The sequence below is a fragment of the Trachurus japonicus genome, chromosome 2 (assembly GCF_045865225.1).
Source record: "Trachurus japonicus isolate A0001 chromosome 2, Traja_1.0".
NCBI classification, from domain to species: Eukaryota; Metazoa; Chordata; class Actinopteri; order Carangiformes; family Carangidae; genus Trachurus; species Trachurus japonicus.
In genome coordinates this window covers 12,940,416-12,966,089 of record NC_140908.1, presented here as the reverse complement: position 1 = coordinate 12,966,089, position 25,674 = coordinate 12,940,416, and the positions used below count along the sequence as shown (strand labels likewise).

The window sequence follows — 25,674 nt, the reverse complement described above, 5'->3', positions numbered from 1 at the left end:
CTGAGCTGTTTTAGCTCAGTGACGTCTGTGGACGCGAGCGTACAGACGGAGACGATTGTCAACACCAGCAAACGAGTTTATTTCCCAAATAATGAAGCGTTTTATATAAAGCGAAAGAAGCATGTGATTAAATAAACGTCTAAAAAAAAAAGTCAGCGTGATTTAGTGCAATCTAAGATTCCTCCTGCTTTTATAGGCCTACCTTGTGAAACCTGGAACGACTCTTGAGGTTTCTATCTTGTGACCCCGCTGAGGACCTCGACCCTTATGTTGGAAACCGCTGCAATTACAGCAGTAACTTTGTTAATTAGTGTCGCTATTTTTAGAAAATTCATCAGTTTCCGAGAGCTTAACATAATTGATAACTAATTACCTGCAAAACCAAGCATGCACAACACAAGTTACAACCGATATCCTGCAGGAAATAGAGTCCTCTTATTGGCCAAATTCAAAAGCGGGACAAACAATTGTATAAAGATAATTTTGAGAGCATTTACATGTGTTAGTATTTCTATTAGCATAACATGAATAATGAAAATGATATGAAATATGTTATCTGATGCAAAATCCTCCACTCTTCCTATTAATATCATCAATAGAACTAATGTGCATGACATATACTTGCATAAATGTAACAAGCACCTGAATATTAACACATATCTATATGCAGATATATACATCTAAGGGTTAGAGTGACAATAACCAGGGGCCGTACTGTACTACATCCCTTCCCATGATCCCTATTAGTGCGTTCATTGTACTATTAGATTATCCAACTATATTTACACGCCGTGTGTTGTTGTGGAAAATGCAAAACGCTGCAAAAATCACCAATGGCGTTGCTTTGTTTTCCTGCCAGCACGGCTAAATTTAAACCCGCCATGATGCAGCAGTAAATCTAATTCTCTATCAATCACCGCCGAACTGTAAATGAGCCACTCTGTTTTTAAAGTCTCATGTAAATGTCAACGGCAGCACAGAGCGACGCTCATTGGAGTCACACATGCTCCGATTACTGCAGACGAACATTTTAGCTGCAAAAATCAGGCTAAGGACAAACGAGTGGCCGCTGTTTAGGACTTTAGACTTTATGACATGCTTTTTCTCTGAACCATTAAAGGAAGGGGTTTTTTACCAGATGTGAAGGAGCCCTCTCTCTCTCTCTCTGTCAGCCAGGTTCACATCAGGCTTGTAGTGCAGAGCTGCTATTGTATGATGGAGCATATTTTTCATGATGTGACCTAATTAAACCTTTATCTAATCAGAAAATCTTGTTAGATGGCAGGCCCCTTTTCATTTGGACACGCCGTCCGACATGGCAACTGAGGAAACCTATATGGAAGCAGCCATACATCATGACAGGTCAGACATTAACATTGTGCGGAGGTGACTGTGGAACATACAGCGTTTTGTCTTTTTCAACTCAAAGTGTCACCTGACCCGCCTGAGAAGGATCATCAGCGTCAAATTTAAATTGAATTAATTCAAATATAATCGAGTTAGATCACTCTCGACTATTAAACCTAAGGAAAAATAAGATCACATGAGGACTCAGATTCTTTTAGGAGTTATATCATCTTCATATGACAACTGCAGACGCATGACTAATTAAAGGACAAACCTGAGTAATTAGAGAGAAAACAGGACCGCAATGAATTAATCGTGCGGTATGGACTCCACAGTCACCAGATCTGAACCCAGATCAGTCGACAATGAGAGCGATATCTCAAAATATTCAAGGGAATGGCTTCTATACTTTGGTGCTCGAAGGTCAAAGGTCAAGGTGAGGCTATGACTTGTCATGTGAACGCATCATTTCTTCAAATCGGTTGCAAAATTTCACTCGGACTTGGATGAACTGATTAGATTTTGATGCTCAAAGGTCAAATTTTAACATGACCCAACCACACTAAACTTAGCTATTTTTAAAGGGATAGTTCAACATTTCTGCATATTCGCCTATTGCCATAATCCCTATAGTCATAGCAGTAGGTTCATTACCTTTAATTATCAGTGCATGTTGTTTTGAGATCAGCGGGGCAGAGACGTGAGCTGCTCAGTGAACACAATGGAGGTGAACGGTACAGGTCCTGTCCCTCAAAACTCATCAAATACACAATCCAACAACTCCAAAACATTCTGGTGGACAAGTTGTGGCCTGCACATTGAAATAATAACATAACATTACGAGATGGAGTTGTTTTCGAGGCAAATGCATAGCCAGAACTACATTCCAGATACAGTACGGCTGCTGGGTGGAGTAGTTACGAGTATTTGCTTCATGTGTTGTAATGTTACATAATTCTACATGATTATTTCATAGTGTGGTGAATGTGAAGGTCACAACTTCTCTACGAGAGTGTTTTGGAGTTGTTGGATTGTGTATTTGATGAGTTTGATGAGGGAAGGGGGACCTGTAGCGTTCACCTCCACTGTGTTCACTGAGCAGCTCACGTCTCTGCCCCGCTGATCTCAAAACAACATGCAATGATAATGATAAACCTACTAATATGACTATAGGGATTATGGCAATAGGTGAATTTGCAAAAAATGTTGAACAATCCCTTTAATAATTGATGATGCGATAGAATGATATCATAAAAAATCAAACAATGTGAAGTTTATTACCGTACATTTTCTGATTACATGCTGAATGAACTGAAAACAAACCTATAGGGAGATAATCACTGAACATAGATAGTCAATGGCTGTTACAGAGCTAATCTCAGAGATTAGTTTAATAGAGTAACTGACTGTAATGATAATGAAATAGCATGTTTATGTTTATTCTGCTGTTATTTCATTTCATTTTAACCTTTTAAAAATGGTCTTGTGACTGCTCGGTACAGTACACACTGACCTAGAACTTCTTTGCAAAAACTTTAAAGCTTCTTAAACCACAGTATGTCTCCTGTGTGTAAATTGCATGTATTTAATTCAGTAATGCACTAACGCAGGGGAGGACAGATGGTCTGCCTTTGCTAATAACATAACGAGAGATGAGCAGGAGAGAACGACCCCGCCGCATCCAGACAAACACTGAAATATATTCCTCGTGTTCAGGCCTGCTCCGTCTATATGGAGCCCAGATGGAGGACACAACGTAGACCCTCCCTCACGGTTCACCGTGTCCCCCTCTGTCCACGTCCCGAGCGAGGACATTGGGTAAAATGAGTTAACAGATTCATAATTAAAAGATGCTATTCTCAGGTTCAGGTAATTTGACTGACTTCCTCCCTGTCAGTCTCATACACTACCACTACCAGTATTTTCATTTATGTAATTAATTAAGGCTCTTTATTCACAGTGCATAAAGTTAAGTGTCTTGTAATCTGAATTTCTCAGCTCTAATTGCACAATTGCACTTTTATGAACTATATGTTTTAGTTTATTGCACTAAATGCGTTTTAATATGATGATTTATAGCCAAATCTGTGAGAGAATATAGTATATTTTGTATATTCCATGCAGTTTCTATCCCCCGGGGTGTTGTGAATTCTTATTTTATGTTTTGTTTTTTTATTTTTTGTATCATACATGTGATTCGTGCAGACTAGAGGAGGTACCAAGAGGTTTCATTCTGCTGTAAACAGGATCTTTGCCATAAAACATAATGAAAATTAACACTTTATAATAAGTTAAGCTTTAATAAATACTGAATTCTTCATTTATAAAGCATGAATACCCACTAGTATGTAGTTTATAAACACAGTGAGTGCTTAACCCTACAAGTAAAACATTTTTAACTGTGTTTATAATGAGTATCCATGTGTTATACATGATGAATTCAGTATTAAATGCTCAACTAATGCTTAATAGTGTCTACTTATTATAAAGTGTTACCGAAAATTCAAATATTTTATCATCCCATTCTAGTATAGTACATTTTTATTCCATGATAGTACATTCCAACGCTCTCATTCCCACAGTGAGGGATATTACTCCTGCTATCCAGCTAATTTAGTTAGATATTGATTAGTTATATTTGATTAATTTTGATGCCCATGAGGCTTTGTGCACAACCAGCCGCCATATACAGTTATATTGTCTGAACTGTAAATTTTTGTCTGAACCATGTTGTTTGGAAATCAGTTTAGTAAAACTTGTGATCAGCACCTCGTGCCAAACATGAGCGAAGCCATAACCGCGGTTCAGACGAGGACCAGGGACACTGGACTCATTCACAACAAAAAACCTTAGTTCCTCTCGGGTCCTCGCTCCGGTTCAACGTTGTTTGTTTCATTATTTAATGTCATTCTCTTCTTTTTCAAGTGCCAATTGATCAAGTTACTTCCTTATCATAAAACGACTTGTTATTGTCTCTGTTCCCTTCAAGCCGTGTTGCCCGAGTCTCCATCTTCAGCACCGTGGCACCAATTGGCCTAATTAAGGCCTTAATGACATAACAACATGGAGTACTAGAAAGCAGCCAGAAAGCACACACCTCTGCCAAGCTGACACACGTCCCCTAAATTATTTTATTTTATTTGTTATTCTGTTTGGGTGATGGAAAAAATGTCAATCTATTCTGCACACAGAAGTTAGAACCCAGGTTTGAGCCAGACTCTGCTGCTGCTGGCTGTTTGCCCATTTTAACACCAATTGCATAACATCTGCATTGGGTCACACCCATGATTACTGCGTTAGTGCTATTAGCATTGATCATCCAATCACCAATGTGGTATCTGGTATTCGCACATGATCTCAGTAGGTGTAGTATCGAGTAACCAAGCATCTATATATTCAAATTATACCAAAAGCAATTGCACACACACAATCCAGAGCTGTTTAAGGATAAATTAACTTACTTTTTTGTTTTATTACATCAAGAAATCTGCATTTTATACGCATTTTCAGCCCCTCATAAACAGGACTCGAGGCCTTTTCATATAATTCACCATAAAAGACAATAAATAACTATATTATACAAGTTATAGATTCATTTGCAGCAGTAAACAAGTGCATTTCACACCTGTAACCACGCCTTATCGTGAGTTTACCTGTGCATCGCTGCAGGGACGAGAGCAGGTGAACAGTCTGACCTTTAATCTTTAAAAGATTGACTCAGCAGCTGCTGCCAAGCTGCCGTTTCACAGCTAAAGTGCTTAATTACTAAATTACAGCGAGCAAATCTCATTGCGCTGGTCGCAGATGTTTAAAATCCTCACAAATAAAGGACAGAAAAAAACTTTTCCTGGGATTTGATGGGAATTTCTGCGTGTTCCTGAATTTATAGCGGTCTGAATATAAACTGACCTGCCCACTCTGGTCACACCACTGCCTCCACCTTCCTGCCCCGGCCTCACATTCTGCTCTAATTTTATAAAGCAGATGGACTACAGCACTTTACAGACACCTCTGGACTCGGTCTGCAAACAGGCTCAGACTCAGCTGCGTGGACAGGTAAACCCCTCCACCTTCCTCTGTCTGTCTCTGCTTCTCTGTCTTTTATTCTCCACTTCTCCATTATGACTTTAAGAGAAATGTGGTGTTTTTATTCCTGTCTCAAATCTGCAATGTGGTGTTTTAGGAGATTAGAGGATTGTTTATGCAGGTTTTTGGAATCAAGGGAACGTGGATGTGGAGTCTTTAGTCTTTATCTTTGAGTTATTTCTTTTAAAAATAGAGGTAAAAAAAAGCTTTTAAAGGGAGAAAGCGGCTGATGCATGATGGAAAGAGGGCTTTATAGCACGGATGGACCACAAGAGTTATTTTAAGGTTTTGCAGGATTTAAGACAGGAGGCGTTTTAGGGTTTTAATTGGGGTATAGAAGTTTACAGGGTGTATAGAGGGTTTATGCTGGGATTATAGAGGATTTGGAGAGGGTAAGAGATGAATGTAGGGGGTAAAAGAGGTAATGGTTGGGGTATAAGAGGAATAAAGCAGGCTTTAAGGGTTTGTAAGAATAGTGGAAGATTATATAGTGGGTACAGAGGCTTTATGAAAGGGGAGGTATTAATGGCATGGAGTTATATGTGAGTTTAAAGAGAAGTATAGAGGATTTAAAGAGAAGGGGTGAGGCTGATTGGATACCTAAGGATGTAAAGAAGTCAAGTCTGAAATGTCTTCGCTGTGTCGTTTGGATTTCTCAGCTCAGGTCTGTGTTAAAAAATGAAGTTGGACAGCTGTTGTGTTGCAACATATTTTGTACCCTAACATACTTAGCTGAGCATAATCCAGGATTTGTGGAGGTTTTAGAGGCTTTTTTGGAGCTGCCTGCTCAAAGTCTTCAAAAAAAAAAAGTGAATGAGAAGTTTTAAACCCTGCATCATGTTGTCCACGAGCAGCTGCGTCCAACATCAGGATGAAAGTCATTCACAAACTAATCTAACATGCCAATAACTGAAATCACATTATTCGGTTTTCCCTCCCACATTTATTACCCAATTAAAAAAAAAAAAACGACAGAACTATTAGCTTTTTTTTCCCCTCCTCCTGTTTGTACCAGTGTGCTCTGTCCTCAGGCCACCTTCCCAGTGACGGGACGGTGACGCCCGGTGTGGTGGTTTGGGACCGAGCAGACCCCAGACCAGCAGGAGTTCTCCCTGTAAAGAGCCTCCACCTGTCTAAAACAGGATGGATCCAAAAAAAACAAAACAATCTGACACATCTTAAACCAAATGATGCTGTTAGAAGAATAAAAGTCTGCAGTAGATGACAATGCAAACCACTTTTTACTTTCTCCTTCACTCCTCCTGGTCATTTCCTTTACTCGGAAATTTCTCAAAACTATTTTTTTTTGCTGCTGCAGTTAATGGAATCAGGGGCTAAATTTGACCTCTTTAACTTTTGGAGGCAGTAAACCAGATTTTAAAGTCACACCATATCCATTAATATAGTGGAAGGCATTTTACTCTTTGTGGGGGCAGTTTGCCACATTCCTGGGCCTAATTCGTTGTATGTAGTGCTCAATTATGGTTTCCTCAGAGGGGCCGGTCTCTCTGTACCTGGTCATACAGGCATGATGTAATTTATGGCACTACTGTGTGATCCTGAGAAGTAGAAGCAGCTCTGCAGCTACGTACAGGGGATCCAGTCCAAGTACACTGTGGTTAATCTTGGCTAATATGAGAGAGTTTTAGCTGCGGTTGTGTAATATTGTTTTTTTTTTACGACTCTGTTTTCATGTCTCTGTCTCTCGCAGGAGGTTTTAGGCAACATGACTGAGCGCTACGACTGCACCGAGTGTAACGACTCCCTGTACGGGCTCAAGTACATCCTGAAGGAGGAGAACCCCTACTGCATCAAGTGCTACGAGTCGCTCTTCTCCCACTCCTGTGAAGTGTGCCAGAAGCTCATTTGCTGCACCAGCAAGGTCAGTCTTCTCACTTTTCCATCTTCTATCTTCTTCCTTCTTCCTCTTTTTTTGCACTCACTCCTCCGATTCCCTCCCTTTCCCCGCAGGACCTGTCGTACAAGGAGCGCCACTGGCACAGCGACTGCTTCCTGTGCATCAAGTGCACCCGGTCTCTGGTGGACCGGCCCTTCGCCACCAAGGATGAGCTGCTGATGTGCACCGACTGCTACAGCAACGAGTACTCCGCCAAGTGCCACGCGTGCCTGAAGACCATCATGCCAGGTGATGCATTTATCCTTCGTTTTGTGTTAGCTTCCTGCTACCATCGCTTGTTGAACTGTTTTAAATCAGCTTCAAAATACACTTAAAACATTTTTTTTTCATCCAATTTGTTTTTCTTCCCTTGGTTACATTGTTAGGCTTCCTTATCCATGAAAATATTGGTTTAATATTTTTGGGACTTTTTTGTCAGTATGCCCCTTTAACCTTCTTCTTGTTAGCTTTCTGCTACCATCTCTTGTGTTATCGTCGGTTTTGACCCGAGTCTTAAAGCAGCTGTAAAACACACTAAAAACTATTATTTATCATCCCATTTGTTGGTTATATTGTTAGGCTTCCTTATCCATGATGGTTTTGCACTTATGATTTCAGATTTAACTCTCATTACAGTTCTTATCATTATAACTGGGTCAAAATCGACCCTAACAACATAAATGTCATCATTTTAACCAGAGCATTTTAGAATTTTGTGAATAAAATTGTTTTATTTTGTTTAAATAGAGTCAAAATCAAAAAGCCTTGATGCAATAAACAAATTTATGAGGTACTTTATGCATTTAAAACCTGAAAACGCATTTGGATACTTTAATTTCCTCCCATACAGGTTTAAGTCATCAGCATACAGTATATCTTCAAGTGTTACTCCACAAAGTGCTTATTCCAGGTTATAGCTGTCATGTCAGTTGTATTAGTTGGTTACATAACATCAGCAAAATGCCATTAACCATAACTGGTTGATGTGATTTAACTGTAGGATGGTGCTAACTTATTAGACACATAAACTCTGGTCGGCGGGCAGACGTCAAATTTGATGATATAATAAAAATGTAATGAATGATATGATGATGGAGATAGGCCTACGTGCTGTTACTGTGCTGCCAAGGCCGTAATAGCTTTAGCTGGGCATGGAGATCAAGAGCGAGCGGGCACATGGGATGGCGTGTGCTGACGTGCGGGGCAAAATTGAAAAATTGGCATTTGTTAGCATGAGGACTAATTTCCTTCTCTCTCTTTTTTTTTTTTTGTCTCACCACCACCAGGCTCTAAAAAGATGGAGCACAAGGGCAACAGTTGGCACGAGAACTGCTTCACCTGCAACCGTTGCCAGCAGCCCATCGGCACCAGGAGCTTCGTGCAGAAGGACGCCAGCAACTACTGCCTGCCCTGCTACGAGAAGCAGTTCGCTCTGCAGTGCGTCCAGTGCAAGAAGGTGAAAAATCCTCTCTACTACAGTATTTTGCAGTTTTATTTTGCAGATTTTAGCATGTCAGGTCAATCGCACCAGCAACGCCAAGATCAATAATCAGTTTGTGAGATATTTAAAAGCAAAGTTAACCTCTTGAACCGTGAGTTTTCCCTCATACGTCCCTTGGGTGGATTTAAAAGTAAAGACAATGCTCTGCTGAGTGAAATATACAAGTCTAAGAGAGGTCATGCTTTATGTTTATGGCCGAACGCTGCTGATGGTGCAGGTTTGTAAAGACATGCAGTGAAGGAGGGTGGACGATGTGTTGCTATGGTATAGAACAGGAAACAGATGGATGAGGCAGCAGTCAGCTGTGACTAACAAACAGATATGCATTAATTTAAAGGAGATCAGGGCCGTTGCTAGGAATTCTGGGCCCCCGGAAACAATACTAAAGTGGGCCCCTGACTTTTCCACTTTTCTTCATAGACTACGTATGTATTATCATTTCTTATTTAGCCTACTTTGTTTTGATGCTAATGCAGCATTACTATGAGTATTAGTCAGGGTCAGGGTCTAATTCAGTCATATTATCATCACCTTTCTCCCCTATATAACAGCCCTGAAGGAGATGTATCTTTATAGTATTTCGTACAATATTCTTTAGCTTTGTCCAACAATATTGTGTTTTTACCCTCTTGCAGCCCATCACCACTGGAGGAGTGAACTACCGCGACCAGCCCTGGCATAAGGAGTGCTTCGTCTGCATCGGCTGCAAGCAGCAGCTGGCCGGCCAGAGGTTCACCTCCCGGGACGACTTCGCCTACTGCTTCGACTGCTTCTGCAACCTGTTTGCCAAGAAATGTGCCTACTGCACCACCCCGATCAGCGGTAAAGCTTCACCTGAGCTTGCAATATGGGGTGCAGGGCCATTGCTAGGAATTCTGGGCCCCCTTAAAGAATACTAAAGTGGGCCCCTCCCCCTAACTTTTCCTTTTTTTTCTTAGACTACGTATGTATTATCGTTTTTTATTTAGCCTTCTTTGTTTTGATGCTAATGCAGCATTACACTGCAAAAACTCAAGTATCTTAGCAAGAATATTTGTCTTATTTCTAGTCAAAACAAATCTCATTATAATTAAAATAAGACACATCATATTAAAAGTAGCTTGTTTTTAGACACTTTTTACTTCTTTCTAGCAGATTTTCACTTGGAATAAGTAGAAAAAATCTGATAGTGGAGCAAGTTTTTCTTCCTTATTACAAGCACAAAAAACTTACTTTCACTGGCAGATTTTTCTATTTATTGTGAATTTAAGTGAAAATGATCTAAAAACAAGTAAATTTTTAGGTAATGAGTCTTATTTTAAGTGGAAAGAGATTAGTTTTGACTAGAAATGAGACATTTGGACAAGAAATAAGACAAATATTCTTGGAAAGATGTTGAGTTTTTACAGTGTACTATGAGTATTAGTCAGGGTCTTACGCAGAATAAATCAGTCATACAAAGATTAGACTACTGGGGTTTTTTATGGACCCCACTGGGCGCTGGGCCCCTAGAGTTATCATCACCTTTCTCCCCTATACAACGGCCCTGATGGGGTGTAACAGGGTTAGGGGTCATTTCTTGAGTTTTGCATTAACTTCAAAGCAGCGGTTGTCCCAAATCAGTTTGGAGTCTGTTTGTAGTTCAAACGCTGCATTCCTGGCTTGTCACAAACTGCTTTAGATTTATAGTCACCATTAAGTACAGTAAAGGCAGCACAAGATCTAAACCCTGCGTCCTGTGTATCCAATCACCAGCAATTACAGGGTTATTGCATTACAGAGATCATGAGACCGTTTGGGGACAAGCTCTTTTTGGTTTGCCTTATGCCGCGCATCACTCACGCCACCGCTTTTGCTGCTTTTGTCTCAGGTCTCGGAGGCAGCAAGTACATCTCGTTCGAGCAGCGTCAGTGGCACAACAGCTGCTTCAACTGCAAAAGATGCTCCGTGTCTCTGGTAGGCCGAGGTTTCCTGACGTGCAAAGAAGACATCTTCTGCCCCGACTGCGGCAAAGACTTCTAAGCAGCCCTCCAAAGATGAATAAAAGAAAGAAAGAAAGAAAGAAATGGCTGCCAATCAAAGTGCACCGGTAGTAGGCTACTCTCCTAAACCTGACTGCCTTATCTGCATCACTTATCGGTTTCCTCACATTAACCTGTTTCCCCTGCATGCGCTGATGATACTGTGATTATATAAATGAGTTGAAGCCTTCATTCCAAAAATGTTTTATTTTTTTGTTCTGCTTCACGAGTTTGCGTTTGAAAAGAGAGTCAGTAACAGTTTTGATTGTTTATCTCCTTTTGGAATGAAAGTCAGTGTGTGGCATCAAAATAACCACTTTTCATAATATATTAGAGCTTATTAAGAGCATGTAAAGTCATTTTAATATATGGCACTGTGATGGCAATTTATCTTTGCAGAGTTAATATAATAATACTAATACTGTTTGTTCTAATTCGATCAATTCTGTTTAATGAAATTTCAATCTGTTGAGCACAATAAAGATTTTTTTCGATTTCCTGGATGCTCCACTGACTCAGTGACTTGCCTTTGTTCTGGAAACAGTAGCATCTTGTGCTGTGGTTTGTTGGTGTTAGTGTTGGTATTACTATTACTAGTATTATAGTATTCTGGAATATCAAAATGTTACACATGCAGAAACAGACAGTTGCCCTTTTATAGCAAGGAAGCATTAAATCCATCAGTAATATGGTAAAAATAGAAGGCCTAGTAAGTCAAAGTCCTGCATTTTAAACATATATGCTGTAATAATAATCAGGAAAATGAAATACCAATGAATTATGACTATAAAGTAGGATAAAATTGATTTATTCACATAAAGTAGGCTACAAACAGCTAGATTCTGTACTTTTTTAGTTCACCAAAGATCGTCTACTAATACAATAACAGCATGAAAAATAAACAGAGCTCTCACTCCGCTCCACTTTAAGGTCACATCTACAAACTGTACTGTGAAAAATTACGCCTACAAATTCCCATCAGGCATCTTCGCGTGTAGACGATCTTTGGTTAGCGTACCGGAAGTCGGCGGCAGGTGCCACCGGAAGTGTGCGAGTTCAGTTCAGCCCTGCCTGCAGAATAAGAAGAAGCTAACGGGATTTAATTGCTACAACCCGGTGTTTAGCCCTCATTCATTACCACAGGAGAAACTAAACTGCTAAAGTAAGATATGTGTGTGGTTTTATACCAATAATACCGTCGGTTGTTTGTCTGAAACTTAGCGTTGTTGCGGGTCGGAATAGCTTCGCGGTGGAATCCTACTGCGGCAGCTAGCTAGGCGGCTAGCTGTGTTAGCATTGCTTTGTTAGCCACGTTGATGATAAAAACTACAACCCCGAACAAACCATAAACGTTGCTTGTGTGTGTTCATGTGTGCATAATAAACTATATAAAGTGAGCTTACGTTTTGTTAAACACGCACATTTTTATTAGCGTAGCTTGGTTTCGCTGCGACAGCTGCAGCTTCAGGCTAATCGATAGTGTTAATCAATTAAAATCAGATACAGGCTTGGTTGCTATTTTCCTTTAATGTTTCTAATATCGTCCTACTGCTCATGTTTTGTTAAAAGAGCACAGATAGGCTCGATTTTATTAATAAGGGAAACACATCACCAAGCTCTGTATGCAGAAATGATGCTTGAAGACGTCATTGCTGTTAATTAAGTTACACTTCATCTAGCCTATAACATGATTGCTTTGTTCAATTAATGTTTGGATAACGTTGATTTTGGGCACAAATAGTGTTAACTTATTTTTCAAAAAAGCCTCAGTTTGTCTTAATCGTGGTATATCATTGTGGTTTTTAAAGATCTTTTTTTTTTACAAGATAAAATAAGATGAACTTTATTAATCCCACATCAGGGGAAATTCACCTGCCACAGCAGCACATCACATGAAAAGGAATAAAACAGAGTAGAACAAAATGCTCACACATACACCCAGTCATTACAATAAATAAATAGGGGCTGAGTTTAAAAAACATGAAAAAAAAATTCACATTATGTTACTGTAGAACAAGCTTTAGTAAAATATGAAAAAGCTTGATTCATGTTTTCCATCTTCTGCTTTGGATTGTTACCTCAGATGCCTCACTGTGTTTCTGTAATGTGTTATTACAACCTGTCAATGTTTGTGCTTTTATGATCAGATTGTGCGATGTCTGCTGCTGAGATGAGCACCGCCGTCCCCAACCATCGAAGGACCAAACCCGGAGGTGAGACATGTGACCTCGTGACCGGTAGGATTGTCAGAATGACTTCCATAAATTCATCTCCATGCATGTTTACATTTCACACACATGCATGTCGATGTCGTGCTCTGTGGCTTTGTACTGTATGTAGCTTTACTTGTAAAATGGAGCAAGCACATTTCATTCTCTATGCATTCCAGGCATAAAGACCGGGGTGGTGAACAGCGGCGTGACTGGACCGACCTCCCAGATCCCCGGTCTGTCCCAAATGGCCGATGAAAGCACTCCGGCGGTGGAGAGGATCAGCGGCCGGAGAGTCGGGATATTTGAGTCCGACTCGGAGTACACCAAGCTCGCCAAGGGGGGAGGACACAAAGGTAAAGGATGGTTTCAATGTGCTGAGTTAGGAAACATGTCAGTCTTGCCTTCTTTTCCGCACAGTTACTCCAATTATTTATTTGAATATCTTGTTTTTCTTTGCGAATACATTCACAAGACTCGTTATTTAATTTAATTTAATAAGAGGTTGCCTGCTGTCAGGAGGAGCAGCACAAACAGATAATTCTCGTTTTATATTTATTAATCTATTGGTTTATTAATGTTTCTTGTGTTTCCGCTAAACAACAAGTCGTCCCACAAAAAAATTAAATTTCCCCCTAATGCTTTATCTCTCCTGCTGCTCGTTGAAAACAGTGCATGAGCCAACTGGGAAAGCTGATATTATCCGTGCATGAGACCGGATTTATCTTCACTAAAATTGCTTTTATGTTCACGAGGAAACATAAAGCACCACTGCATTATTAAAACTGATTTAGGAAATCTCAAAATGTATGTCTGCAATTATTTTTTTCCGTTTGAACGTTCAATTTGATGTCCCCCGCAGCGGGAAATAATGTAAAATAGCTTTTTCTTTCCCACACAAATTTGCAGAAGGCTTATTTCTGTCGCTATAATATTTTAATAGCAGCAAAAAATGGTTGCTTGTTTTGAAAAGCAGTGCAGACAATGGCCATTGTTGTGTCGCTAATGTGTTATCAAAGCAGGGAGATGGGAAACGTATTAAGTTGCTGAGTAATTGTTCTGCCCCTGAGCTGAACGGCCTGCCAGTTAAATGTCACATTGTGCGTTCATAGGTGAGATAATTGCTCGCAGGGTTTTTGTTTCATTTGTAATATTGTGTATATGTGTGTATCCTCCGTCCCCATTGCACCACCTTCACCTTGCAGGGCTGTTGAGTCATGATGTCGATGTGGACGATAAACCAGGGAAGTCCTACAACCCGCCCAACTGGTTCGGAGGCGATGAGACAAACGGGTAAGACGCTGAAGCATGACAGTAACATGATGGAGATGCTGCGTCACCGTGGAGACGATGGGTTGCTGTGTGATTCCAAACTAACTTAACTTTTCTAACCTGGAGCCTGAATTGTGTAAAAAAAAAACTGTTCATGTGTCAGTGTAGGCAAAGTTAAGACTATAAAGTGTGACGAGGAGGTGTCGCGAAGGAGGAAAACATGTTTCAAGACAAACAGATTCAAAACAAAACACGAGTTGTAAAGAAAATAATTGGTAACACTTTACTAGAATAGGTATTCATAAGATTGACATAACACTGTCATAACCATGACATAACAGCTGTCATAAACATCAATGAATACTTATGACAGCTGTCGTTAAGTGTCATTCGGTAAGTTATGTCACTTTTGATGCAAAGTTGACATTGTTTGAGATGTTTTTATTCTGACAACTTGACATAAAGACAATTTAAACTGTCATAGCAGACCTAATGGACAAACTCATAACAAGGAACATCTCAAATAATGTCAACTTTGCATCAAAAGTGACATAACTTACCGAATGACACTTAACCACAGCTGTCATAAGTATTCATTGATGGTTATGACAGTGTTATGTCAATCTTATGAATACCTATTCAAGTAAAGTGTTACCAAATAATAATAAAAAAAAATGCTTTTGATGCTCGGCGCAGAGCAACATAAACCAAAAACCGCTGCTGTGTGATGAGTGACCTGCAGTGATTTCACGTCGTGTGTCACCATGGTTTTGTGCTTACAGCGGAAGCAAAGCAACATCCCCCAACAGCCGGATGAAGGGGGGCAGCCAGCCCCTGGCTGCACCGTTTGGCACTGATAACAGTTCGACTTGGGAAAGAGAGACTGATAGTTTTGGTAAAGAGAAGGTGAATGGCCCAAACTAGTCGATACCCCCACTCCACCCCCCATCCCCCTCCCCCAACATGGACGCCATGCCGACATCTTCCATCCTCTATGGTTTTTGATTTCCACCATCACCTTTCTTTTTATTTTTCTCATGATTTTTTGCTCCACCGTTGCTTTCACATTTTGGTTAGAACCCATGCGCATTTAATTTCCTGCTGGCGCTTTCGCTCTGTGAACGTTTTTGGGAATATTGATAAAAGCCTCAGGTGAGTACAGAGTGATGCAACGCAGTCGCAAAAGATACTCAAAAAGCATTTTTTTTTAAGGCTTTGTATGTTTGTTTGTTTTTTTTAACACAAGTCTTTTGGATGTTTTGGTATTACAAATATTAAAGGTAGAATATTTGTTGAGCTAGGTCTGTAACAGGCTTCATGTGGGATTAAAGTGAGCTTTATTTTGCTGGTTGGGTTTAAGCCAGTTTCTGTTCATGCCAGTTTTCTTTAATCATTTTCATTGCATGACTGAAGTTTCCCCTCCATCATTTCATCCTCTGCTGTATCACCCGGATCTTTTTTGACTTGCTTATTTAACCTGCATTATTTAACACCAAGGTGAATTTGCTGTTCAGTGCTGCGATGGCTGGTCTCAGTTCAGATTGTAACGGGGATGAATGGCTGCGTGTAACCGGGAGTTTTGTGCCTTTTCCATCCCATAGATGTCTCCTGATGAGGCTGCCTGTCAGTTGGAAGGCCTCTCCATGACCAACAAATACAAGAGAACGTGAGTGCATATCTTATTTTTAAAGAACTTGCAACCAAATATTAAATATCCAAGTCTCATTTCCATAAATCTTTTTGTGCAGAGTGAGAAAAGTGAAAATGAATCCAGCAATATGAGATAAATGTGACCCGTTCCATCAAAATGAGTCGGAAGTCGCAACGTTCTATTTTTAGATAATCAGCTGATAACATGGAAAACCCATAGAAAATCAAAAAAAATGTTTTACCCTAATTTCAAAGCAATGACATCAAAAACAATCTCCCAAAGTTTCACAGTCCAGATAATTGAGAAAAGGCACGTAAATGATGATTAAAGTCGACCTGCAACTTAAACCCTCTGAAAATGAGTGTTGCTTCGGTGCAAAACATGAAATATCTCCTGAACCGTTCATGATAGAGACGAGCTGTAAACTGCATCTGAATCGCGGGATTCTCCGCTTTCCGACGGTCATTGAATGTTGCCTCTATGGCGAGCAGGGACGGGTACAGAAACAGATGCTAAACCGAGTAGCATCGACGCTAACAGAGCGTAGCATCACTGCTAACAGAGCGTAGCATCAATGCTAAACCGAACGTACACGCTTGCACATGTTTTACAAAATGTCAACAAAACATGACAACTTCTGAACCGTTTATGATAGAAACGATCTGTAAAAAGCATCTGAATTGTGAGATTCTCTGCTTTCCGAGGGTCATTGAATGGTGCCTCTATGACAACAATGGACCGTATAGGGTGCGTGTAATCACGTGGTACAGGAACAGATGCCAGCGTCACTGGCAAAAACTTTAACTGCAATTTTCTCAGGTTTTAGAACGGAATAAGAGAGTAGGAGATCGTAATTCAAATGGCCACATCTCGAAAACCATCAAATGTATGACTCTGACTATAGGGTATCATTTTAAAGCTTATTTTCTAATCTTTCCATTGATACCAAAATCTCAACTTTGAAATTTGGGTCACTGTGACTCATTTTGATGGATCGGGTCACAAATGATGAATTTCCAGTAGGAGTGAAGTGGACACTGACTGGTTTCTTGTTCCTCTTCAGGTGCTACGATAAGAAGGCCCTCCCGGTCAGCATGTCCAAGCTGCTGAGTCATGGTTACGTGGAGGAGAAGAAGAAGTCTCCTAATGACGACGATGCCTCAAGTACGACACAGGGATTTAGTTAACGGCTTCCTTTAAAATGCAGAGTACACTCGGCTGCGGCTCGATGAGGAGAGAATGTGTTTGCTCATCACTTTGGCCTAAAATAAGAAGTCAATTCAGATTTTGCAAAACCTGAATGAAATAAGGCCCAGTTGTTCAAAGGTAATCTGATCGGATTTTGGATAATGGATTGGATCAAATCTTAAAAATGGGTTTGGAAACGAACGGGGAAACAGATTCTGAGATCGAATTAGATCACGTAATCCAATCTTGGTTTTATTTGAAATCAAACCCTCAGTTTGTGTTGTTCAAAACTTTTTAGGAGGATCGGGATAACTTTGATCCCAAAAATCAGGATTATTCTGATCCCAACGTTTTGGTGGACTTCAGGAATGTGATTTTAAAGGTTCAGTGTGTAAAATGAGAGGAAAACAGTGACATCTAGCATTCAGATTCTATTATTTATCTATTAAATAATTCTATTGTTTATTCATGAACGTGAAACTCTTGAAACGTGCTCTCTGGTTGGCTGGATTTTCCATTCCCTACAAACATGGCGGGGCAAGATGGCGACTCTCTGCTATATGTATATATAAAAGAAGAATTATAAGGCTATGAAACCCAAACAGATTTTATTTTATAGCGATTATACACTTATACATTGGTAGTACTAGTATATTCAGATTTTGCCAATAAACCTTGACATATTACACACTGCGCCTTTAAATTAAATTCAAACTGGTCAAATACACATTTATAATGTAGTTATATATATATACATTTATTGCTCTACCTGTTGTTTATACTGTAGTTACCTAGTTTCCACTCTAGATTCCACTCCTTATAAGTTTGTATCCAATCCAACTTTGCTTTGAACAACTGGGATACAATTTAGACGGATTACATGATCCTAGATAGCTAAAAAAAGGGGATTTCAAAATCTGGATCATTTTGATGCCGGCCTCGGACGTTGATGTTTGTCTGGTTTTGCAGGTGTGACCTCAGAACAGACCAGCACCATAGCGACGGAGGACGTGGACGACCTGGAGTAGAGCGCCGCTCGGCGTCTGGAGGCCCCGACGGCCCGGGGGTGGAGGGGGGGTTTCTTCCCAACACCTTTTCACGGTGTCACAAATCCACGAACACGCCACTCCGCCCCTCACAGATTCACTCGCATTTATTGTACATCCACTGACTCTTAGGTTTTTGTACTCATGTTTATGCAAAAGGTACTGTCATCTGTATTTATTTTGCTTTTTAAGTTGTAAAACGAAACAATTTGCGCTCATGTTGCTGAGTAGACGTGTCGGTGCTCGCAGTATTCTTTAATTCTTCGTTGTCGTTTGTTCTCGATTTGAAAGACAAGTTGTGCGCAGGGAAGGAAACAAACTTTTCCGGATTGTGTTCTTTTCCAAGCGACGGCCTCGCCTGCTGAGTCTTAACCCGCCTGCGTTCAGGTGGCGGCCGGTGTTGGTTTCCCTCCCTGGTTGTATGAAGATCGAGCTAGTTGAATTTTCAAACAAAAAAAAGTGATTGTGTTAACGAATTGTGGTTCCAGTGACGTGCAGCATTTGTTTTTTGCTTTTTGATGAAGGGCTCCTGCTCTCCGAAGGGACGTCGGAGGTCTGTGTGTGTTTTTTCGGCTGCGGGGGCGGATACGATCATTCGTTGAGACAGCCACCCCGCAGCAGTGACCACATGCCAAAAGTGCGAACTGAAGGCCACAGCCGCTGCTGTAGGTTTGATTACAAAGGGCCAAATCAGATTTTTAAGGTTGCTGCTCTGCAAAAGGTTCCTCGTCTGCTGCGATTTTAGTCTAGAAATTAGAATAAAAGCCCATTTAGAAGAAAAAAAGCTTGTTTCCATAGTAGCACCAGCAGCTGCTGCAAAATTGAATTTCCTTATCGCTGCTTATTAGTAAGGAAGCTCATCAGTACATCAGCAACAAAAGCCAAATGTTTGATGCTGCTCCAGATATGTTTGCTCCAGAAGTTTCCTAATGAAAGAAGTAGATTAGATGTTTCCTGCATGTCAAAGCTCTCCGCTCTCCTTCAGCTCAGTAACTCCAAACAAAAGAGATAAAACGAGGGAAAGGCGGCGGGACGAGGCCACCTTCTGCAGAGCGACAACACTGAGAGTCAACTCCGGTGTGATTCCCCTGTGAAGATTAAGGCAGTCGAGTCTTTAGGAAGTGAGTTCTGAACATGCCAACCAAGCAGTTTTTGTCCCTGCTCTCGCAGTGTTTTGACGTAGTAGACACCAGTAGGAGAAGTGTAGTGTTAGCGCACAGCCTGGTCGCACCAAACCCCTCCATCTCATGACGCGTCGAGTACTTACTGCTGCATTATTTCTGCACAAAACCCGCTTCACATCCAGTAGACGTGGACTTTTCTTTTCATGTCGGATTTCTCTCCGTCAATTAGATAAAGAAAATCAAAAGCTTGTTTTGAAGCCACAAACACCGTGTCTTCCCTCTCCTGCTTGTTTATGCAGGTTCAGCGGTAGTTAAGACTGTCAGGATGTCTGTGGAAAACAAAACAGAACAAAAACAAGTCGTGGATTTCCTGGACATTTGATTGACAGTTTGTCTCTTAAACGAGGAGGAGAGGCGACGTATGTGTGTCCAACAGCACATATACACACAGCACGCTCATCACCCCCTGTGTGCAAATGATGCAGCAGCAAATGCGCTCTCATTTGAAAAGAATTGACTCCAAAAACTTTTCTCGACGCAGTATATCTAAGCAACGACGCATCGTTTAAGAAAAATCTGTGTGTGGTTATTAAAAAAAGTGTCGTTTCCAAAAACTTAGATGCTTTCCTGTCTTTAGTGACACTGGATTTTTATTTTATTTTGCAGTACAAGGAACGGCGAATGTATCATCTTTGGATATTGTTTGCTCTGAAGAACGGGTTTAATTCTATGAACTGTTATGATGAATATTCAGGTACAGTATTTACAGTATTTACATTTAAAAGTAAGCGTTAGGTCGAGTTTATTCCTCCTCTGGTGCTGTCGCCCGGCTACAAACCGATAGTGGGAACCTTTAGCGGCGTTAAACCTCCAACCCCCTCCCCTTGCCTTTTTTATCTGCAAGTGGTATTAGTACATTTGATTGAAATGGAAATGTACCGGAGGAGAGTGAAGAAGGCAGCTCTTAAAATGAAGATCCCTCAAGTGTTTGTAGTGAGGAGAAATCTACCTGACTCAACTCAATGTAAGACTCACACAGACTCTTAATTATCATTTAAATAAATGGGCATGTGCATGTAAACCACCGTCGACTGTTTTGTTTTTCTTCTTCCAGACGTAACCGAAACTGTACTGTTTAGTCTCCAATAAATAAATGAACAAACGTATCATCAGCTTATTACTTTATTTTCAATCACATGTGAATTCTCTCTGAACTAAGACTGAAAAATGATTATTAAATCAATATTGGTTGACGATCTGATTGTTCTGAATTCTTAATGTGGATTCATCTCACTGGGAACAGGGTGTTTATGATTTACATTACCCAATGAATCAGTTTGTTTTGGTTTGTATGAAACAGGAAAACCTTGTTTTTTGGCCTTTAGTTTCCTGAATGGGTCCAAATTGCAGATTAATGTTCTATTGGTGCACTAATTGATGAATCAGCTTCAACTGTTGTTGTGAAGTGAGGACAGATTTATGACTAATTATGTCATTTATTAATGAAAATGATCAAGGCTACAACAATAATTCACTTATTTGTCAGGAAAACAGCTCAAAGTGCTGTAAAAAAGTAAAATATAATAGATTTTTTTGAAGAAGATCAATTGAAAATGTTCTCCAGCATCTGGTCCTCAAAGGCACAAAGGTGGTGTTGTGGGAATAATTCCATGTAGCTGAAGGAAAACAGCTCACAGTGCTGTAATAAATGCTGTAAAAAGGTGAAATATGTCTATTTTTATGAAAGAAAATAGCTTAAAATGTTCAATAATCAGGATGTTATCACTTATACTGACTTGGTTTCTCATAAATAACAACATAGAATTTCTAATTTGAAAAAAAAAAGAAGGGCTGATCACCTCAAAAATGCAATTGCCACTCCTATACTTCCCAAACTTTTACTCTTAACATGAATCCTGTAGAAACCAATCAGGGCCTGGAGCAGTGTGTGCACAGGGGAGAAACACACACACACACACACACACACACACACACACACACACTGGCTGCAGGCTGCATCCTTCCTCTCCAGCAGCTCGTGTTTGCAGGGAGCTGCAGCGCTGCATCGTCTCTTCTCTTCTCCTGCAGCTCCATCTCCACCAGCAGCAGCAGCGGCAGCAGCGGCAGCAGCAGCAGCGGTCCATCGGCACATGATCGATTCCTGTATCGGATAATAGTCCATCGCCGCATGGTGACGTCACGCCGCTGATCGGTAGCTAATAGTGGCTGGGCGGGTTGGTGCCTGGTTGGTTGGTTGGTGGGTGGGAGCCGCGCGGACGCCACGGGTAGATAGATGGGTGCATTGAACATCCACACCAGGTAAAAAAAAGAAGAAGAGAAAGAAGAACAACACACTTCATACTGCAGGAGGAGTGTGTGTGTGTGTGTGTGTGTGTGTGTGTGTCTGTGTGTGTGGATTTGGACGTGCACGGGACTGTTTTCGCTGTTTGTTTTGGTTGATTTGTCGCGTCGGGTCGGGTCGGCGCGTGGGGACATGTAGAAGCTGTCACGCCGCCTGTGGGAGGAGGAGGATGATGATGGACTGATCCAGCTGTGGCCTGCTTCTAACAGCAACATCTGGCCCGGTGAGTCGCGCGCTGCTGACAGCCGCAGCCGCTTGCAGTCGCGCGGGGCGGGCGGCTCGGTGTGTGTGTGTGTGTGTGTGTGTGTGTTTGTGTGTGTGTGGGGAGAGGAAGGAAGGAGGGGAGGGTCTGATCCTGATCCTGATCCTGATCCCGGGTCTCCGGTCCGGTGGGTCGGTGTCACCTCGTCCTTGGATTGATTGATTGATGGCTGCACGTTTGAGTGATGCTTAACATATGATGATGATGATGATGCTGATGATGATGAAGGCTCCTGTGTGGTAGCTCAGCAGGAGAAAACCATGAACGTGACATGCTCTTAAATGCTTCTCCTTGTGTGCATGCAAACCTGCAAATGCAATGCAATGCAATAACCTTTATATATGGAAAAACTATTGCTATTGTTTTCTATGGGTAAATCTGCCTATTGCATTGCATGCGTGAGTGAAGTGAAGGGGTTAAATCCCCCACTGGAAAGCCTCTAAATACCACACAGGAGATTAAATATAAATCTATATTCATAAGACAAAGGTCTCGCTACTCGCTACAGTCTTATTATTATTATTATTATTGTGCCTTGTGCTTATGGATCCCTATAGGAATAGAAATTGAAAGTAAAGGTGCATGAAAAGCCACAATCACTCCGTGGGTGAGTGGTATAAGGTCACCCCCCCCCCCCACCACCACCACCACAGGGATATTAAAGAGGTTTAGAAAACAGACGAGCACACATCTTAAGGTCAAAGTCAATCCCTGCAGGATTATCATAGTAGGTAAAACAAAATATGCTTCCTGTAAATGCACTTTGCTCCCACGGCCTGTGACAGTCATTTTTTATTTATTTCTTTTTTCATATCTTCATTGTTTTTCCATCTTGTCCACATCCTGACCGGCTTGTAGTCCTTGTGCAGGGGTCAGTGAGGGCGCCTCAGCAGCCAGCCGGCTCGGGACTACAGCGGGCGGGCGATGATGATGGAGGAAGGGGACGCGGAGGGGGAAGGGCCCATGGCGGTCAGGGACGGGCCCAGCGAGCGGAGCCTCCCGTCGGACGCCAGCAACACCACCACCACCAACCTCCTGGCCTCCGTCAAAGAGCAGGTGAGACTGATTTAAGAAGCTACTGTGGTATATCGATGTGTTGATGAAAAGAAAAGAAGGGATCACCGCTGACATGCTTCGCTTGTATTCAAAAAAGGAGTTTAGTGTACAAAAATGCCGAATCCTGGAGCATCTCTGGTCCAAAATGAGATCTCTCCCTACTGGCGCAAAGCTCTGACCTTATATATGTTTCTAACTCCAAACACTCCACCTTCTCCAAACTAAGGAATGCAACTAATCAACAAAGACAACCTTGATCTGGATCACTTACTTTCTGGCATTTAACCTCTTGACCAAATCGATAACTTCTGGGCTACCGTAGGTCAATGGAAGAAGATGCCCTTGATACCTAAGGTTTCAGCCTTTAGGCCAAACAAAACAATCATCAACTTTCCAACAGGCCAGATTGCTTCTAGGCAGCAGGATATGGAACCCATGAGGCAGAGCATCAGTTCAGAGAAAGCACACACACAAAGAAGAACATACGACAATACAAGATATTTAAGCAAGGAAGTTAAGGTGTATAATACACTACACTACGACCCCCCAGGGCAGATTATGAAAGAGTGGACATGCAGATAGTCGACGTTGCTTCTTCTTTGAGTCTCTTTGTTGCTGTTTTGCATCTCCTACTCGTCGTTTTCGGTCTGATTCACCCACATTTCCTCAGCGTTATCTCCAGAGAAGACTTAAAAAATAAGTGGGTCTCCCTAAATTCAATTAAAACTCTCATTAAATCATTCCCAATGGGACTTTCATGGTTCTCCATCTCCATCCTGGGAAAGATGAAACAAAACAAGACATAAAACAAAACAAAACAAAACACTGAAGTGTTAAGTTATAAATGTATTAAAAGAAACAGAGGAATTTCTATTTTAAAATTTGCAGATTTGTGCAGAACTTGAGTGGAACAAGGTCAGCGGGTAAAGTTTTTAGCCCATACGAGCGGAGCTTCATGTGAACTGACAGCAGCGTTTTCAAACTGTGATTGTGTTTTTGTTTTCCCGGCTTGTTTATCACACATTTCACTTAGAGTTTCTGTCTCCTGCTTCTGAACTGAAGCTGCTTTTCCCATCCACGTTTTCACTTTTTCGTCCGTCCTCGCCTTTGCCAGAATCGGCTCCCTCCCTTTGTCTCTGGTTTACTTGATGTGAAGTTTAACGAACAGCTCAGATTCGATTGTGCCGCTCTGACGTGAAGTGACAGCCGGAGATGCTAACTTTTTTTTTCTCTTTTGCCACTGATACTGATTGAAAAAGCGATCTGAGTGAGTGAGACACTTCCAGCTGCAGTGAGGAGTGAGGACACAGCCTCCGTCTCTCCATCTGCCTCCCGTCTCTGCTGTTATTTTTATGCCTCTTTCTATCCGGGCGTCAACGGGGAACTCTGTCTGCTCCCCTGCTCTTAATTATGTCTGGACACTGGCCATGTTCTCAACTTAGTTCCCTGATGTGCGCCTCTGAATCGGGCACACTGCTATTTAAAGGCTTAAGATGTCCAAGAAAAAGAGAATCAGCTCTTACTTTTAATCTGCAATTTCTTTTGGAGCGAGCAGATAAAAATGCGGGCCGCAGATTTGCTCTGAAGCCGTCGACTGATGTGGAGTTAAGGAAGGAGGTTGTTCCAGCTTCCTTGAAGTTTTGCTTTGGTTTCTCGTTTGGCTCCGTTTCCCCTTGATCGCACTTTAGTGCTTCGGCAGCTCGGCTCGCTGCTGGAGGAACTCATTCGCTTCACGGGAGAGGCTGCACGACTGCTGCATCATGACTCCTGCAGATGCACTGTGTTGTGTTGTGTTGTGTTGCAGTGCAGGAGAGCGCACGTGTCGGCTGTGTTTATGTTAATACAGAATCTGTCAGAAACTGTCATGCATACTGAAATCGCTTGTCTTTTTAAATAATGATAAAACACTGTTATAGTCGTGGATGTGTGGTTGGCATGCAAACTTCAGCAGAACGAAGGCAGGCGATGTAAACAGATGCAAAACACTGGCATTCATTTCCCTCCCTGGAGACGGGCCTTGCTGTAAAAGAATGAAATGTGATGCTCCGTGCTTAATGTCGGGATTTCTTTTTATTTTCCCACAGCTCTTTCCCTCTGATGTTGCAGAAAAATATTAGTTTTTGTTCCCTTTGTTTACATTTTCCCTGCAAAAGCAGCATCTGGACCTGGAAGGCAAAGGTGGCGTTGCGGGAATATTCTAGTTTCCTGAATGGGAATTCTCTCTAAACTAAGACTGAAAAAAGATCAATATTGATTGACGATCTGATTGTTCTTCTCACTGGGAACAGGGTGTTTATGATTTACATTACCCATTAATCTGCCAATCAATGAATCAGCTTGTTTTGGTTTGTATGAAACAGGAAAATCTTGATCTTTCTAGTTTCCTGAATGGATCCAAATTGCAGATTCATGTTCTATTGGTGCACTAATTGATAAATCAGCAGATTATTTCAACTGTTGTTGTGACGTGAAGACAGATATATATGACAAATTATTTGATTTATGAATGAGAAGGATCAAGGCTACTATAATAATTCACTTATTTGTCAGGAAAACAGCTCAAAGTGCTGTAAAAAATTAAAATATAATAGATTTTTTTGAAGAAGATCAATTAAAAATGTTCTCCAGCATCTGGTCCTCAAAGGCAAAAGGTGGCGTTGTGGGAATATTCC

General features: G+C 41.2%; 3 protein-coding genes across 6 annotated transcripts in view; all 3 read left to right on the top strand.

The window, feature by feature from the left end:
* The first annotated feature begins 7,142 nt into the window (after positions 1–7,142).
* On the top strand, positions 7,143–11,330 carry LOC146990940 (four and a half LIM domains protein 2-like). The gene is made up of 5 exons (XM_085801708.1): positions 7,143–7,315; positions 7,405–7,579; positions 8,617–8,786; positions 9,467–9,653; positions 10,681–11,330. Exons 1-5 carry the CDS (start codon positions 7,160–7,162, stop codon positions 10,830–10,832), a joined length of 840 nt encoding a protein of 279 aa, XP_085657834.1. The 5' UTR covers positions 7,143–7,159; the 3' UTR covers positions 10,833–11,330.
* A 504-nt stretch (positions 11,331–11,834) lies between these two features.
* LOC146990939 (uncharacterized protein C7orf57-like) lies at positions 11,835–18,394 on the top strand. Its single transcript, XM_085801695.1, has 8 exons — positions 11,835–11,993; positions 12,979–13,044; positions 13,221–13,397; positions 14,247–14,334; positions 15,096–15,219; positions 15,915–15,979; positions 17,028–17,128; positions 18,122–18,394. Exons 2-8 carry the CDS (start codon positions 12,987–12,989, stop codon positions 18,178–18,180), a joined length of 672 nt encoding a protein of 223 aa, XP_085657821.1. The 5' UTR covers positions 11,835–11,993; positions 12,979–12,986; the 3' UTR covers positions 18,181–18,394.
* A 4,372-nt stretch (positions 18,395–22,766) lies between these two features.
* Positions 22,767–25,674, top strand: part of LOC146990937 (plakophilin-4-like) — a 56,757-nt gene continuing 53,849 nt past the window's right edge. For all 4 annotated transcript variants that reach the window (XM_085801661.1, XM_085801653.1, XM_085801646.1 and 1 more), the window contains exon 1: positions 22,767–23,002. In XM_085801661.1, coding sequence (XP_085657787.1) covers positions 22,871–23,002 — 132 coding nt within the window. In that variant the 5' untranslated portion in view covers positions 22,767–22,870. The remainder of the gene's footprint in view (positions 23,003–25,674) is intronic.

What these genes read in the sequence shown, in the direction of transcription:
- LOC146990940 (XM_085801708.1), top strand. Translation starts at nt 7,160, where the DNA reads ATGACTGAGCGCTACGACTGCACCGAGTGTAACGACTCCCTGTACGGG. An exon ending in TCATTTGCTGCACCAGCAAG is followed by an intron (nt 7,316 to 7,404) that starts GTCAGTCTTCTC and finishes CTTTCCCCGCAG; the next exon opens with GACCTGTCGTACAAGGAGCG. An exon ending in CCTGAAGACCATCATGCCAG is followed by an intron (nt 7,580 to 8,616) that starts GTGATGCATTTA and finishes CACCACCACCAG; the next exon opens with GCTCTAAAAAGATGGAGCAC.
- LOC146990939 (XM_085801695.1), top strand. Translation starts at nt 12,987, where the DNA reads ATGTCTGCTGCTGAGATGAGCACCGCCGTCCCCAACCATCGAAGGACC. An exon ending in ACCAACAAATACAAGAGAAC is followed by an intron (nt 15,980 to 17,027) that starts GTGAGTGCATAT and finishes GTTCCTCTTCAG; the next exon opens with GTGCTACGATAAGAAGGCCC. An exon ending in TAATGACGACGATGCCTCAA is followed by an intron (nt 17,129 to 18,121) that starts GTACGACACAGG and finishes CTGGTTTTGCAG; the next exon opens with GTGTGACCTCAGAACAGACC.